This window comes from Mesoplodon densirostris, chromosome 1 (genome assembly GCF_025265405.1).
Source record: "Mesoplodon densirostris isolate mMesDen1 chromosome 1, mMesDen1 primary haplotype, whole genome shotgun sequence".
NCBI lineage: Eukaryota > Metazoa > Chordata > Mammalia > Artiodactyla > Ziphiidae > Mesoplodon > Mesoplodon densirostris.
In genome coordinates this window covers 225,100,496-225,115,686 of record NC_082661.1, presented here as the reverse complement: position 1 = coordinate 225,115,686, position 15,191 = coordinate 225,100,496, and the positions used below count along the sequence as shown (strand labels likewise).

The 15,191-nt window shown below is 40.7% G+C and overlaps 1 protein-coding gene across 1 annotated transcript in view; it reads left to right on the top strand.

Annotated features, from left to right (window-relative positions):
- RNF150 (ring finger protein 150) overlaps positions 1-13,030 on the top strand; it is a 266,420-nt gene extending 253,390 nt beyond the window's left edge. Inside the window, exon 7 of the mRNA XM_060115732.1 lies at positions 5,602-13,030. Within this exon, the coding sequence (XP_059971715.1) occupies positions 5,602-5,720 (119 nt within the window). The 3' untranslated portion in view covers positions 5,721-13,030. The remainder of the gene's footprint in view (positions 1-5,601) is intronic.
- Positions 13,031-15,191: the final 2,161 nt, after the last annotated feature.

Sequence of the window (15,191 nt, the reverse complement as noted above, 5' to 3'; positions counted from 1 at the left end):
CAGAAAAAGAATTCAGAATAATGCTAGTGAGGATGATCCAGGACCTCGGAAAAAGAATGGAGGCAAAGATCGAGAAGATGCAAGAAATGTTTAACAAAGACCTAGAAGAATTAAAGAACAAACAAACAGAGATGAACAATCCAATAACTGAAATGAAAAATATACTAGAAGGAATCAATAGCAGAATAACTGAGGCAGAAGAACGGATAAGTGACCCGGAAGACAGAATGGTGGAATTCACTGCTGCCGAACAGAATAAAGAAAAAAGAATGAAAAGAAATGAAGACAGCCTAAGAGACCTCTGGGACAACATTAAATGCAACAGCATCTGCATTATAGGGGTCCCAGAAGGAGAAGAGAGAGAGAAAGGACCCAAGAAAATATTTGAAGAGAGTATAGTCAAAAACTTCCCTAACATGGGAAAGGAAATAGCCACCTAAATCCAGGAAGCACAGAGAGTCCCATACAGGATAAACCCAAGGAGAAACACACCAAGACACATAGTAATCAAATAGGCAAAAATTAAAGACAAAGAAAAATAATTGAAAGCACCAAGGGAAAAACGAAAAATAACATACAAGGGAACTCCCATAAGGTCAACAGCTGATTTCTCAGGAGAAACTCTACAAGCCAGAAGGCAGTGGCATGACATATTTAAAGTGATGAAAGGGAAGAAACTACAACCAAGATTACTCTACCCAGCAAGGATCTCATTCAGATTCAATAGAGAAATCAAAAGCTTTACAGACAAGCAAAAGCTAAGAGAATTAAGCACCACCAAATCAGCTCTACAACAAATGCTAAAGGAACTAATCTAAGTGGGAAACACAAGAAAAGAAAAGACCTACAAAAACAAACCCAAAACAAGTAAGAAAATGGTCATAGGAACATACATATCAATAATTACCTTAAACGTGAATGGATTAAATGCTCCAACCAAAAGACACAGGCTTGCTGAATGGATGATACAAAAACAAGACCCATATATATGCTGTCTACAAGAGATCCACTTCAGACCTAGGGACACATACAGACTGAAAATGAGGGGATGGAAAAAGATATTCCATGCAAATGGAAATCAAAAGGAAGCTGGAGTAGCAATACTTATATCAGATGAAATAAACTTTAAAATAAAGAATGTTACAAGAGACAAGGAAGGACACTACATAACGATCAAGGGATCAATCCAAGAAGATATAACGATTATAAATACATATGCACCCAACATAGGAGCACTTCAATACATAAGGCAACTGCTAATAGCTATAAAATAGGAAATTGACAGTAACACAATAATAGTGGGGGATTTTAACACTTCATTTACACCAATGGACAGATCATCCAAACAGAAAATTAATAAGGAAACACAAGCTTTAAATGACACAATAGAGCAGAGACATTTAATTGATATTTATAAGACATTCCATCCAAAAACAGCAGATTACACTTTCTTCTCAAGTGCTCATGGAACATTCTCTAGGATAGATCACATCTTGGGTCACACATCAAGCCTCAGTAAATTTTAAAAAATTGAAATCATATCAAGCATCTTTTCTGACCACAATGCTATGAGATTAGAAATCAATTACAGGGAAAAAAACATAAAAAACACAAACACATGGAGGCTAAGCAATACTTTACTAAATAACCAACAGATCACTGAAGAAATCAAAGAGGAAATCAAAAAATACCTAGAGACAAATGACAATGAAAACATAATGATCCAAAACCTATGGGAAGCAGCAGAAGCAGTTCTAAGAGGGAAGTTTATAGCAATACAGTCCTACTTCAAGAAACAACAAACATCTCAAACAATCTAACCTTACACCTAAAAGAACTAGAGAAAGAAGAACAAACAAAACCCAAAGTTAGTAGAAGGAAAGAAATCATAAAGATCAGAGCAGAAATAAATGAAATAGAAACAAAGAAAACAATAGCAAAGATCAATAAAAATAAAAGCTGGTTCTTTGAGAAGATAAACAAAATTGATAAACCATTAGCCAGACTCATCAAGAAAAAGAGGGAGAGGATTCAAATCATTAAAACTAGAAATGAAAAAGGAGAAGTTACAACAGACTCCACAGAAATACAAAGCATCCTAAGAGACTGCTACAAGCAACTCTATGCCAATAAAATGGACAACCTGGAAGAAATGGACAAACTCTTAGAAAGGTATAACCTTCCAAGACTGAACCAAGAAGAAATAGAAAGTAGGAACAGACCAATCACAAGTAATGAAATTGAAACTGTGATTAAAAATCTTCCAGCAGGGCCTCCCTGGTGGCGCAGTGGTTGAGAGTCCGCCTGCCGATGCAGGGGATGCGGGTTCGTGCCCCAGTCTGGGAGGATCCCATATGCCGCGGAGCAGCTGGGCCCGTGAGCCATGGCCGCTGGGCCTGCGCATCCGGAGCCTGTGCTCCGCAACGGGAGAGACCACAACAGTGAGAGGCCCGCATACCGCAAAAAGGAAAAAAAAAAAAAAAAAATCTTCCAGCAAACAAAAGTCCAGGACCAGATGGCTTCACAGGTGAATTCTATCAAACATTTAGAGAAGAGCTAACACCCATCTTTCTCAAACTCTTCCAAAAAATTGCAGAGGAAGGAACACACCCAAACTCATTCTATAAGGCCACCTTCACCCTGATACCAAAACCAGACAAAGATACTACAAAAAAAGAAAATTACAGACCAATATCCCTGATGAATATAGATGCAAAACTCCTCAACAAAATAGTAGCAAACAGAATCCAGCAACACACTGAAAGGATCATACACCATGATCAAGTGGGATTTATCCCAGGGATGCAAGGATTCTTCAATATATGCAAATCAATCAATGTGATACACCATATTAACAAATTGAAGAAGAAAAACCATATGATCATCTCAATAGATGGAGAGAAAGCTTTTGACAAAATTAAACACCCATTTATGATAAAACCACTCCAGAAAGTGGGCATAGAGGGAGCCTACCTCAGCATAATAATGGCCATATATGACAAACCCACAGCCAACATCATTCTCAATGGTGAAAAACTGAAAGCATTTCCTCTAAGATCAGGAACAAGACAAGGATATCCACTCTCATCACTATTATTCAACATAGTTTTGGAAGTCCTAGCCACGGCAATCAGAGAAGAAAAAGAAACAAAAGGAATACAAATTGGAAAAGAAGAAGTAAAGCTGTCACTGTTTGCAGATGACATGATACTATACATAGAGAATCCTAAAGATGCCACCAGAAAACTACTAGAGCTAATCAATGAATTTGGTCAAGTTGCAGGATACAAAATTAATGCACAGAAATCTCTTGCATTCCTATACACGAATGATGAAAAATCTGAAAGAGAAATTAAGGAGACACTCCCATTTACCATTGCAACAAAAAGAATAAAATACCTAGCAATAAACCTACTGAGGGAGACAAAAGACCTGTATGCAGAAAACTATGACACTGATGAAAGAAATTAAAGATGATATCAACAGATGGAGAGATATACCATGTTCTTGGATTGGAAGAATCAATATTATGAAAAAGACTACACTACCCAAAGCAATCTACAGATTCAATGCAATCCCTATCAAATTACCAAAGGCATTTTTTATGGAACTAGAACAAAAAATCTTAAAATTTGTATGGAAACACAAAAGACCCCGAATAGCCAAAGCAGTCTTGAGGGGAAAAAAAGGAGCTGGAGGAATCAGACTCCCTGACTTCAGACTATATTACAAAGCTACAGTAATCAAGACAATATGGTACTGGCACAAAAACAGGAATATAGATAAATGGAACAAGATAGAAAGCCCAGAGATAAACCCACACACCAATGGTCAACTCACCTATGACAAAGGGGGCAAGGATATACAATGGAGAAAAGACAGTCTCTTCAATAAGTGGTGCTGGTGAAACTGGACAGCTACATGTAAAAGAATGAAATTAGAACACTCCCTAACACCGTACACAAAAATGAACTCAAAATGGATTAGAGACCTAAATGTAAGACCGGACACTATAAAACTCTTAGAGGAAAACTTAGGAAGAACACTCTTTGACATAAATCACAGTGAGATCTTTTTTGACCCACCTCCTAGAGAAATGGAAATAAAACCAAAAATAAACAAATGGGACCTAATGAAACTTCAAAGCTTTTGCACAGCAAAGGAAACCATAAACAAGACAAAAAGATAACCCTCAAAATGGGAGAAAATATTTGCAAATAAATCAACGGACAAAGGATTAATCTCCAAAATATATAAACAGCTCATGCAGCTCAATATTAAAAAAACAAACAACCCAATACAAAAATGGGCAGAAGACCTAAACAGACATTTCTCCAAAGAAGACATACAGATGGCCAAGAGGCACATGAAAAGCTGCTCAACATCACTAATTATTAGAGGAATGCAAATCAAAACTACAGTGAGGTATCACCTCATACCAGTTAGAATGGGCATCATCTGAAAATCTACAAACAAAAAAATGCTGGAGAGGGTGTGGAGAAAAGGGAACCCTCTTGCACTGTTGGTGGGAATGTAAATTGATACAGCCACTATGGAGAACAGTATGGAGGTTCCTTAAAAAACTAAAAATAGAATTACCATATGACCCAGCAATACCACTACTGGTCATATACCCAGAGAAAACCATAATTCAAAAAGACACATGCACCCCAATGTTCACTGCAGCACTATTTACAATAGCCAGGTCATGGAAGCAACCTAAATGCCCATTGATAGACGAATGGATGAAGAAGATGTGGTACATATATATAGTGGAATATTACTCAGCCATAAAAAGGAACGAAATTGGGTCATTTGTAGAGACATGGACGGATCTAGAGACTATCATGCAGAGTGAAGTAAGTCAGAAAGAGAAAAACAAATATCGTATATTAACGCATATATATGGAGCTAGAAAAATGGTACAGATGAACTGGTTTGCAGGGCAGAAACTGAGACACAGATGTAGAGAACAAATGTATGGACACCAAGGGGGGAAAGTGGCATGGGGGAGAATGGTGGTGTGATGAATTGGGATATTGGGATCGACATATATACACTAATATGTATAAAATGGATAACTAATAAGAACCTCCTGTATAAAAAAATAAATAAGGTTAAAAAAAAACAAAAACAAAAAAATGAATACAATCCTCTGTGAAATTTTTGCAGATATGCCCAGTGTGACATATACCTTTGATCTTATTTTTCATGTTTTTAATAGTTTTAGAATTTTATACACATTTATCAATCTTTTCAGCTGTGAATTGCTCAATTGCTTTTCCATGTAGCACTTCTTGCCTTACTTAGAGATGTTAGATATATTTTCTTCCTACTTAGATATATACTTATAAGATATATTTTCCTCTGGCTTCATTAGTTTCTTTTGTTTACATTTAACTTCTTGACCCATTTAGAATTTATTTGGGGATGTAGTGTAAGAAAAGTCTCTAACTAGACTTTTTTTCTTTTTTTTAATGAAGTAGCCTAATACCTTCTCTTGGGCTTCAATGAAATGTTATTAAAGGCAATTGTATTGAAATAATCATCCTCTGAAGACATAGCTCAGTGTTCACTGTGAACTTTGTTTCCCCCCATCAGGTGAGCAGGAGCCAGCTATAAGCAGTGATTCTGACATCTCGCTGATCATGGCAATGGAGGTTGGACTGTCTGATGTAGAACTTTCCACCGACCAAGACTGCGAAGAGGTGAAATCTTGAAATGGCGAATATAGAAAAAGGGGATCATAGGAACCAAGGGGAAGGAAGGAAGGAGTGCCCCAAGACTGGACCAGGCACATGCACCTCCAGAACACCTTGGCGACTCCAGGGCACTCCACACAAGAATGGTACCGAAAAGCAATATCCAAAGTCACGTTCATCAGGATGCAGTTTCTCCGTCTCTACAACAGCTCATGGCCTTGGCACCTTTGAAGTTGAAAGCTGATTTTCTCTCCCATGTCCTTGTAGGCACACACTTCCGAAGTTCCTCAAACAGACTGAAAAGACACTTTTAGGGCTTCTTAGTTTCATTTCAGTTTCTTGTTTTCCTATTTGGGGAATGTTGTTGATTTCTTTGGCGCTTTCTTTTTAAGGACTATGTGTAGTTTATGTTCACTCTTTTGTCTTTCCTTTGATTCACTCCAGCTTTTGTACAGAGTTCTGTTTAGAAGCATCAGTTCCTGCTATGACCAGTTTGTATTCCATCTCTGAGATTAATGGCCTTGACCTCTCAGCATGAAGTGTGCATGGCTTTAGGAAGTGCCTCAGCACCTTGAAACAGTCTAAGGCCACCTTTCGTTTAGAATCTAAATTCTTTTAAGTGGATCTTGGAAATGCCAGCTGCCAGAGACCCCAACACCAAGCTCTGAATCTGCTGAAGCCACTGCTCATTTTTTTCAGCTACGCACACTGGCTTCCACTTGCCAGGCTCTGTTAAGGACCCACGTGACTTTAGAAGGAAGCTCTAGAGAGGCACTTCAATCCGTCTGATTCTTAACAGTCTTTGGCTGAAATTCTGAACTCACAAGTTCCCACTAGGGCATTAGCGCCATTCTCTGTGGCTGTAGGGCTTGTCCATCCCTGGGACTGCAAGCCTAGTTTTCAAACGAGATACCATATACTCTTCCTGAAAGCAAAATGTCTGTTTCCCCAAGGCTACAGCAGTCTTTTGTTACCTCCACAAATGGGTTCTGCAGGAGATGGAAGCTTTAGAAAAGATCCAGTCATCTTTGGATCCAACACAAGTGAGGGCTGCAGTAGCATCTAGGTCTTACCTTAATTCCAATATGCTTCTGTTCAACCTCGCCAGACCTTGAGGGAGGATTTAGGTAAATCCTTAAGCAATTGCTTCCCAGGGCTCCCCTGAGTGCGTCTAGATACCAAGTCAGGGGGGAGGTGTGATCTGATAAACCATTTGATCTAAAAAGTACAGCATGGGAATTGTTGATGTCAAGTTTCTCCTGACTGAGAGAGACAAGGAGGGAAAGGAAACGAGGTATCAAAGTAGATTCTAAAAACCCACCAGTGTTTTTAAACTGTTTGTTTTTATTCTTTTTTTGACAGAGGTGTGCTATTTTTTTCGGTGGGCAATTTTGTAATACACTGAGACTACCCAGGTGCAGGGATGACTAAGGCAGTGTGAATAGCTTCTCTGGACCATTAGATGGATCACCTCGACATCTGCGAAAGGCCAGGCTGCTGCGTGGGTTACCTGGCAGAGAAAACTTCTCTCGCTGAGTTATTTATGTATGTGATGAGGCCCTTCTGTCTCGCTACATGCATACTCATGCAAAAACAGAGTTTCGTCCTGCTGTAAGAGCTTGCTGCCTGCTGGAACACGGTGTATGTGTCAAGGGAGACCCCTGGCTGCTCTTTTTTCACCACCTTGAACAATTTCCTATTTGACGCTTTCTAAGTAAGCAGCAAGGCAAGGAAAATGATCACCACCTTCACAAATGTCACATCTCTCTAGGAGTCCAACACTTGCAGTAATGAAATCCAGGGTCTCCAGGCAGGGAGACATGAAGGCAGTGCCAAATCAGGAGTCAGGAGGCGTGGATGAGCAGCGTGCTTGCTGGGCCTCAGCTTCTCCATCTGTAAGTGAATGAGATTAACGAGATGATGCCCAAGCCTCTTTCTGGTCTTAGGACCGCTAATGAGCATTTTGCCGGGGGTCCATTTTTGACAGAGAGCTATGACGTATAGCAGACTTTCTACCTTGGGGAGGCACAGTTACTTGACATGTAACGTATAACAGCTTTTGAGATTTGGCACTCTTGCGTGACTGAGACTATCTAAATGACTGAATTTTAAGCGCAAGTAGGAGTTGTTTTGCTTTGCCTTGTTTTAAAAACCACACTTAGGGCTTCCCTGGTGGCTCAGTGGTTAAGAATCCACCTGCCAATGCAGGGGACACGGGTTCGAGCCCTGGTCCAGGAAGATCCCACATGCCGCGGAGCAACTAAGCCCGTGCACCACAACTACTGAGCCTGTGCTCTAGAGCCCGCGAGCCACAACTACCGAAGCCCGTGTGCCACAACTACTGAAGCCCGCGCACCTAGAGCCCATGCTCCGCAACAAGAGAAGCCACCGCAGTGAGAAGCCCATGCTCCACAACGAAGAGTAGCCCCTGCTCACCGCAACTAGAGAAAAGCCCGGGCGCAGCAACGAAGACCCAACTCAGCCAAAAAAAAATAAAAACAAAAACCACACTTAGTCACAGAGTTTGCAGTCTCTGGATACTTTCAAATCCTCGTTCTCAGTGTGGAATTCTTCGTCTCCAGGTATTTCTTTTTCCTGGTCAGCGAAGGCCTGTACCACCGACCTCTCCTTCAGTTGGCTTTGCCCAAAACAAATTTTGGTATTAAGTCAAGGGGAGTTAGAAGGACAATTCAACAGCAAAGGAAATATAAATTGTATTCCATGCCCAGAAAGAAAATGCCTTTTGGATTGATGGGTGTTCTCTCTTCCTGCCAGCGACCAGGTAGATCAGGAATTGGTTGCTTATGTGCGCTGTGACCCAGCAGCCCCTATAAGATGCTGCATAGGGGATGAGGGGCCCAGCCGGCCAATCTGAGGCCTGTGGACCTGACCCCAAGGAGGTTCTGCTGCAAACTCGCTGAGCCTAGAAGTTTCTCCTTTACCGAAGGTTTGTTTCTGAAGAATTTTCTTATGGCTTTGGTAGTTTTAAACAAACAACAACAAAAAAAAGTTAACTGGCATGGGACGTGTTCAAAAAAAAAAATGGAAACAATCCTTCCTCCACAGCCTCCTTCACCTCCTCCCCAAAGAAGAAGAAACTCTGACCTGGGGCCCCGGTAGCTCAAAGAGTATCAAAAGGTGTGGGAACCTTCTAGAGGTGTATGCAGACTTGATGTGTATTTTTCTTTAGTGTCTAGACCAGCACCATTCAACAGAAATATAGTACACGTCCCACATGTAATTTTCCATTTTCTACTGGCCACATTTTAAAAAAGCAAAGGAAACAGGTAAAAGTAATTTTAATAATATCCTTTTTAAGCCAATATTATTGTTTTGACACATAATTAGTGTAAAAAGTATTCATGAAATACTTGACGTTCTTTTTCCGTACTAAATCTTCTAAGGGCAGTGTATGCCTTACACTCACACACCTCTCCATTCAGACTGGCCATTTCTCCAGCTGTCAGCCGCATCCCGTGGCTCGTGGCCACCTTGGACAGCGCAGGGCTAGAGCTTCTCCAACATTCTCACAAGCTTCCCTGACCCTCACAGAGTAAAAAGGTTAAAACCTAATTACCTCCAAAAAGACCTGGACTCCACCCAGTCCACCTATTGAGAGGCCCAGAGATCCATTTGTTTTATAATGAGTAAATATGCGGACCATCCTTTTTGAAATTTTTGCTGCATCTTTCTAACCACACCACTGACGTCCATGACCATTTTCTGTTGCTTCCTTGACCAGTTGTTTTTTTAAAAAGTCACACAAAGCATGTTGATTTGGTGCTGAGACAAAATTTTATCCTTCACTTCCACCCTTGGACTGATGTGTGGCACTCAGGATCCAAAGAGAAATCCAGACTCTAGTCATCCAACTTTACCTCAACCCCTGGTCTGCCTTCTTCCTGATTGGCAGAAGGTCTTTTCCTGGTCCCAGGGCCCCATAGTCCCACCACTATAGCTAAAATGCCTGGATTTGGGAGGAAAAAATGGGAAGGTACATATTGACTCCAAATACAAGACTTTGTGTAGCCTTCTCAATAGAGATGAAGTCTTTGGGGCTTGTGACCGTCTGGTGCCAAGTTGGTGAATTATGACCACCTGCAACTCAGAAGCCAGATCTCAACTTGGAAGTAAGCATTCCCCTTAGACCCCAAGGCTGTGGGCAAGAAAAGGAGCATCTCCATTCCCTCAGAAAAATTTAGAGTCCCGCCTAGGAATTGCTACGTCCTGTGTGGCCAGTCCCTTTGGGAAGAACTGAGCCCTGATCATGAATAGAGCATAGGAATATTGATTTCGTCTCTAGGGTTTGGTCACCCCTAAAATGTCAACTCCATCATCTAGGCAAGGAGTGGTGGAGAGTTTGGAGAAGGTAGAAAGTTAGAAGTAGCAAAGGCACCTACCTTTTCTGACATCACTTAGTAATGATCATGACCATGGCATCAAATCTTTGTCCAAAGAGGTTTTGTTTGTTTTCTTTCGAGCATTTTCCTCATTCTGATGGAAACATCCTGTATGTTCCTGGGTCTGGATTTGGTCATATCAAACCATGGTACCCAGTAGTTAGTGCAGTTAGTGCTCTGATATCCCTGAAGCTGCCATCCTTTCAGAACCAAAAATGATGACAGATAGCCTATCTTGGGATTTTTTTACTCCCATCATGTTCATCACACTTAGATGAAAATTCTTGCAGAGCATAAAAAATAAATGGCATTTAGTTGTCCATTGAATGCATCAGCTTGACCAAAAACAAAGAAACCTCATTCAATCAAAACCCTTTCAGAAAACCTGAGACAGAGTCACAGCCTCAGAGGAAGGGAGGACCCAGCCCGCCCCACCCCGTGATACTAGATAGAGCCCCTGAGTCCATTTCTGGTAGCGTTCTTTTAATAGACTCCCGCTGAGATTTCTTGTCCTTTTTTTGTCTGGGTGTGTCTCTATCTCTGGATCTCTCTGTCTGTCTCTTTCTTTGTACACACACCCACACACACATCCTTTTCCCATCTTTCAGGACAAAAAAAAAAACCTTAGCGGCTCTGGATCTATAGGGTTGTCACTATTGTGATTACCATTTTTCCTGTTGGCAATTTTTAATGTGTGGCAGCATCTATCTTTTCGCTTCTGATGAGGAAAACCAGTTGACTATAAAGGCAAATTAACTTCCTCTGTAATGAGGTTTGCCTCATTTTCACTTCTCATATCACTAATTTTATCACAAATCACCTCTAGCTATTGCCTTTTTTTTTTTAAAGGGTTCCTTGCCAGAAAAGTCTCTGAGGTAAATAATGGCAAGGTAACAATTCCAGAATGCTGTCTAATCTCTTATCTTCCACCTCTAGCATTTGTGGCCTTCTTAGTTCACCACAGGCCCTCCCCACCACAGGGTTAGGATTTCTTGGAAAAACATGTGGGCTGTACCGTATCCGATGTCCACTCCTGCTTCTTAGCTTCTTGGCACGAGAGTTTGCTCTTTGTAAGTGATCTGAGAGGCCACTTCTTCCTTAAGACTGAAAAAGAGGCCAAAAAAAAAAAAAACATTCCCCTAAAGTGACAGACACACAGATTCTTGTGCCCTGCAGTCACACAGAAGTCCCTCCTCTGTGCTATTTGCATGGCCGGGACTGAAAAGTACATTTGATGATGGCAATTAAAAGGTGGTGGGGATACTTACCCGCAGGAAGTCAGAAAAGAGGATGGCAGGGTATGAACATGGATGCTCTTCCCGAATCCACGAGCATCCCCTAGCTTTAGAGATGACCTCTTTGGGGGAATGTGTACGTCTTAAGGAGTTTAACGCTCATGAGTTAAACACTCCTGATTGCAAAGAAGGTTGAGATTACCTGAAAAATAAATTAACTCTGAGAAGCAGTTGTGAGTTTCTCATCACTTACCTCTTCCTTTTGCCTGCTCCCCTCCCCGTCTCACAACTTCAGGCCCTTTGTAACAGGAACAATAATTTATAAAGACCCATAGATCAGTAGCCATGCTCTCCCCTTTGAGCCTTTCAATGGCACTAAATTAATCATCCCAAAACTCAAGCAGTGATTCCAGATCCTGGATGTAGACCCTTAATTATCAAGCCCACCTGCCTTGCATGCTTCATGATCAAGTGGCTTCTTCAGGAACCTCCGTGATCAAAGTCCTTCTCATCCTTGTGCTACTGTTAACATTTGTACTTACTACTGAGCTATTCTCTCTCTGGCCACCTGATAAATATTTGTTGAGGATAATGATAAGGCAAGAATATACATCTCTTCAGAGGTTCTGCCGGTCTGAACAGAGTGAGGGAGAAAAATCTGTGGAGAAGGTAGCTCAACCTGAGTTACCTAAAGTCATTGCTTGACAGAATGTCTGTGGTCTTGTCATCCTTACTGAAGTGAAGGGCTTGGAGAAGCAGGAAACATGTGGGGACCATGTGTACTGTATAAACCAAAGACCGACCACCATCCAAATGGACACATGTTTCTTCCAGTGACGAGTTTAATTTTCTCACAATGTGCTCATAAATAAAAGTGAAGGTAGTTTGCTTGGTCGAATGAAACTGTGAAATGGGGTTTTCTCTTGCAGGCTTGTGATTGACCTTACTAAATCCAGAAATCTAAAAAAATGTATCATGGCCTTAGTACCGCACCATCTTGAAAGTCTAGTGCTTAGTCCCCTATTCCCCTCAAAAGTTTCAGACAAGTCGAGCGCTTTATTGAACTCAGAATATTGTTCTCTTTGAGAATGTGAAGATTTTAAATAGCCAAAGAATTCTCATGTATAAGAGCTCATTAATTACAGCATATCCTGCTCTTTTGAAGAAAATACCAAACTATTTCCTGTAGTAATAGATAGTGGAGCAATGGAAGAAGGACTATTAACAAAAGGATATTTCAGTCTGTGTTTGTGTTGGCGTCTATGGTACTTAGTGTTAAGTGGGATGTTATTGCAAAGGGGCAGGGTGCCCTCTGCTGGAATTCTCGCCTTTATTCTTTCAGCCAGCTAATTTGACTAGGGTCACCATTTCCTCAGCAACTAGTAGTGATTTGCCTTTCATTGTACAGTTTCCTCAGTAGTTGCGAATTTGGTCCACATTTGTCAAAAGAGGAAGGAATGTCACAAACTCTGAAAAGTTGGAGGAGGATCCCATGGAAGATCTGTCAGCAGCCCCTTTCTTCTGCAGAATGTTGAAAGAGTATTGGTTGCTCTGTTTGCAAAGAAGATGCCTCTGGCTGGAATGTTTGTGCAGAGTTATAAGGCAAGGGCCTAATTGTTTTGTAACGTTATCTCAACTTTTTTCTTGTCATATTGCAAAGGAAGATCAATAAACAGACTTCTTTCATATGAATGTAAATGGTGTGAAATACTCACATGTTTTGTACATGTACATAATAATATATTTACTTCCTGCTTTCACATTAGTAATCTGAAATGGTTGTACCATTTTATAATTAGAAAGAGATGTAGGGTTGGGGGAGGGAAGGGAGGGTTGTTATTTTTATAGTGGGATGTCCCTTATATTTAGAAAATGAAGTAATTTTGTACTTGTGAAAAGTTACATTCCATTCATTTCCTGAAAAAATAATGGGTGGTGTTCTTTAAAATGTTCATGAGCTGGGAGTAGGATTATTCTAGTTTCCAGGGGAGCCTCCCAAGCAGTATATATGTGACACTGATTTTGTGGACTGCAGATCATGACCAGCAATTGCCAGCTCACTAATGTGAAAAAAAAAAAAACTTATTTAAACCTCTTTGTATAGAGCACATTATTATTTCCACTGGGAAAAAAATGTCTCCTACAAAGAAAGAATCTACCATTCAGAAATAGTCCAGACATGGCATCATAAATCAATGTCTAGTCCCTCCCTACTAGCAACAAAAAAAAAAAATCCAGTGGATTTATTTTTCCCCTCCTGAACACAAATTATGTGCTTTCGTTGTAAAACGAATGATGTCACCGGTAGAATTTTACTTAGCATCCCCTCGAGGTCTTTCTGGCCAGTCTGCATCTCCCACGCATAATGATCCCTGACCCATCCTCTCCATATTCAGATAATGACTGAGCTTCCTTGATTTTTTTGCCACATGACTCAAAATCATCAAAGTTATTCCTCATGGCATTTGCATGAGTAACTTTTTATTTGGACTTTGGTTAGCTCTTAATTGCTAAAAAAATTTAGTAGTGAATTATGTAGCTGTTTTACCCAAACATCATCTTCTATACCAAGTCACAGGCATATTTAAATGATTAGTTAAGGCAGTGTAGTTATTAGTTTTTGTTTTGTTTTCTGTATAAATCTCTTTCTCTTTCCCTCTTCCCCACCTCAGGCACCTACCTTACTCCTTCTAAAGCACTTTATATATCTCTTGAAATACACGGAAGTTTTAAAAAACTGTCTTTAAAGGGATTTGTCTTCTATTAGGAGACACGACTTTTATCTTGCTTTATTGTCTTCTCTGTGTGCTTGGAAAGCATAAGCCGTTTGTCTCACGTGGGCTAGTGATGAAATATTAAGGATAATAATTGGAAACATTCAATCTTACAACATGGCTATTTTTGTTATATAGAAGACTATCGTGTAAATAAGTGCAATCGTATTCTTATGTACTGGTTCAAAAAAAATGCAACTATGAAGATTTGGAAAGGATTGTGAATTCCAGGAAATTTCATTGCAGAATTTCGTTTGGTTTTGTTTTTTAATAAATTGGAAGCAGATGTATGTGTTTGTGTCATCCATATTTGCTAACTGTCTTGCCTCATCTGGAGTTCTAGAGGTGGCACTGTGGATTATAAAACATTGATATTTAGGGACTTCCTTGGTGGTCCAGGGGTTAAGACTCTGCGCTTCCACTGCAGGGGGTATGAGTTCGATCCCTGGTCAGTGAAATAAGATCTTGCATGCTACACGGTACAGCTAAAAAATAAAATCGGTATTTATCGTCAAATCATGATTATGTTAAAAGAACGAGAGATTTCTTTTTTTTTTTTTTTTTTTTTGCAGTACGCAGGCCTCTCACTGTTGTGGCCCCTCCCGTTGCGGAGCACAGGCTCCGGCCGCGCAGGCTCAGCGGCCATGGCTCACGGGCCCAGGCACTCCGCGGCATGTGGGATCCTGCCGGACCGGGGCACGAACCCGTGTTCCCTGCATCGGCAGGTGGACTCTCAACCACTGCACCACCCGGGAAGCTCGAGCAAGAGATTTTTAATAACTTCTTTATTTCTCTCAGGTAAGTCAAATGCCAGGTACCAATACCTCTGCTTAGGTCTGTCCCCCTAAGTGAAGTAATTAAAAGATTTTGAGCAACTCAGCAGAAGAATGGCTGCTGAATTCACTTGAAGTGCTCTTGGGTAGGAACTGAGCCCTTGATCTGAGCCATCGTGGGCAGGTCACCCTAAGGAGGGTTACACCATGGAGCCCACCAGATGGGCTGGAGCAGCCAGGTCCTTCTTTATATTTACTTGTCCACCTCTAAAGGATTTTAAATAGCAATGCCTTCGCATTAGCAAGA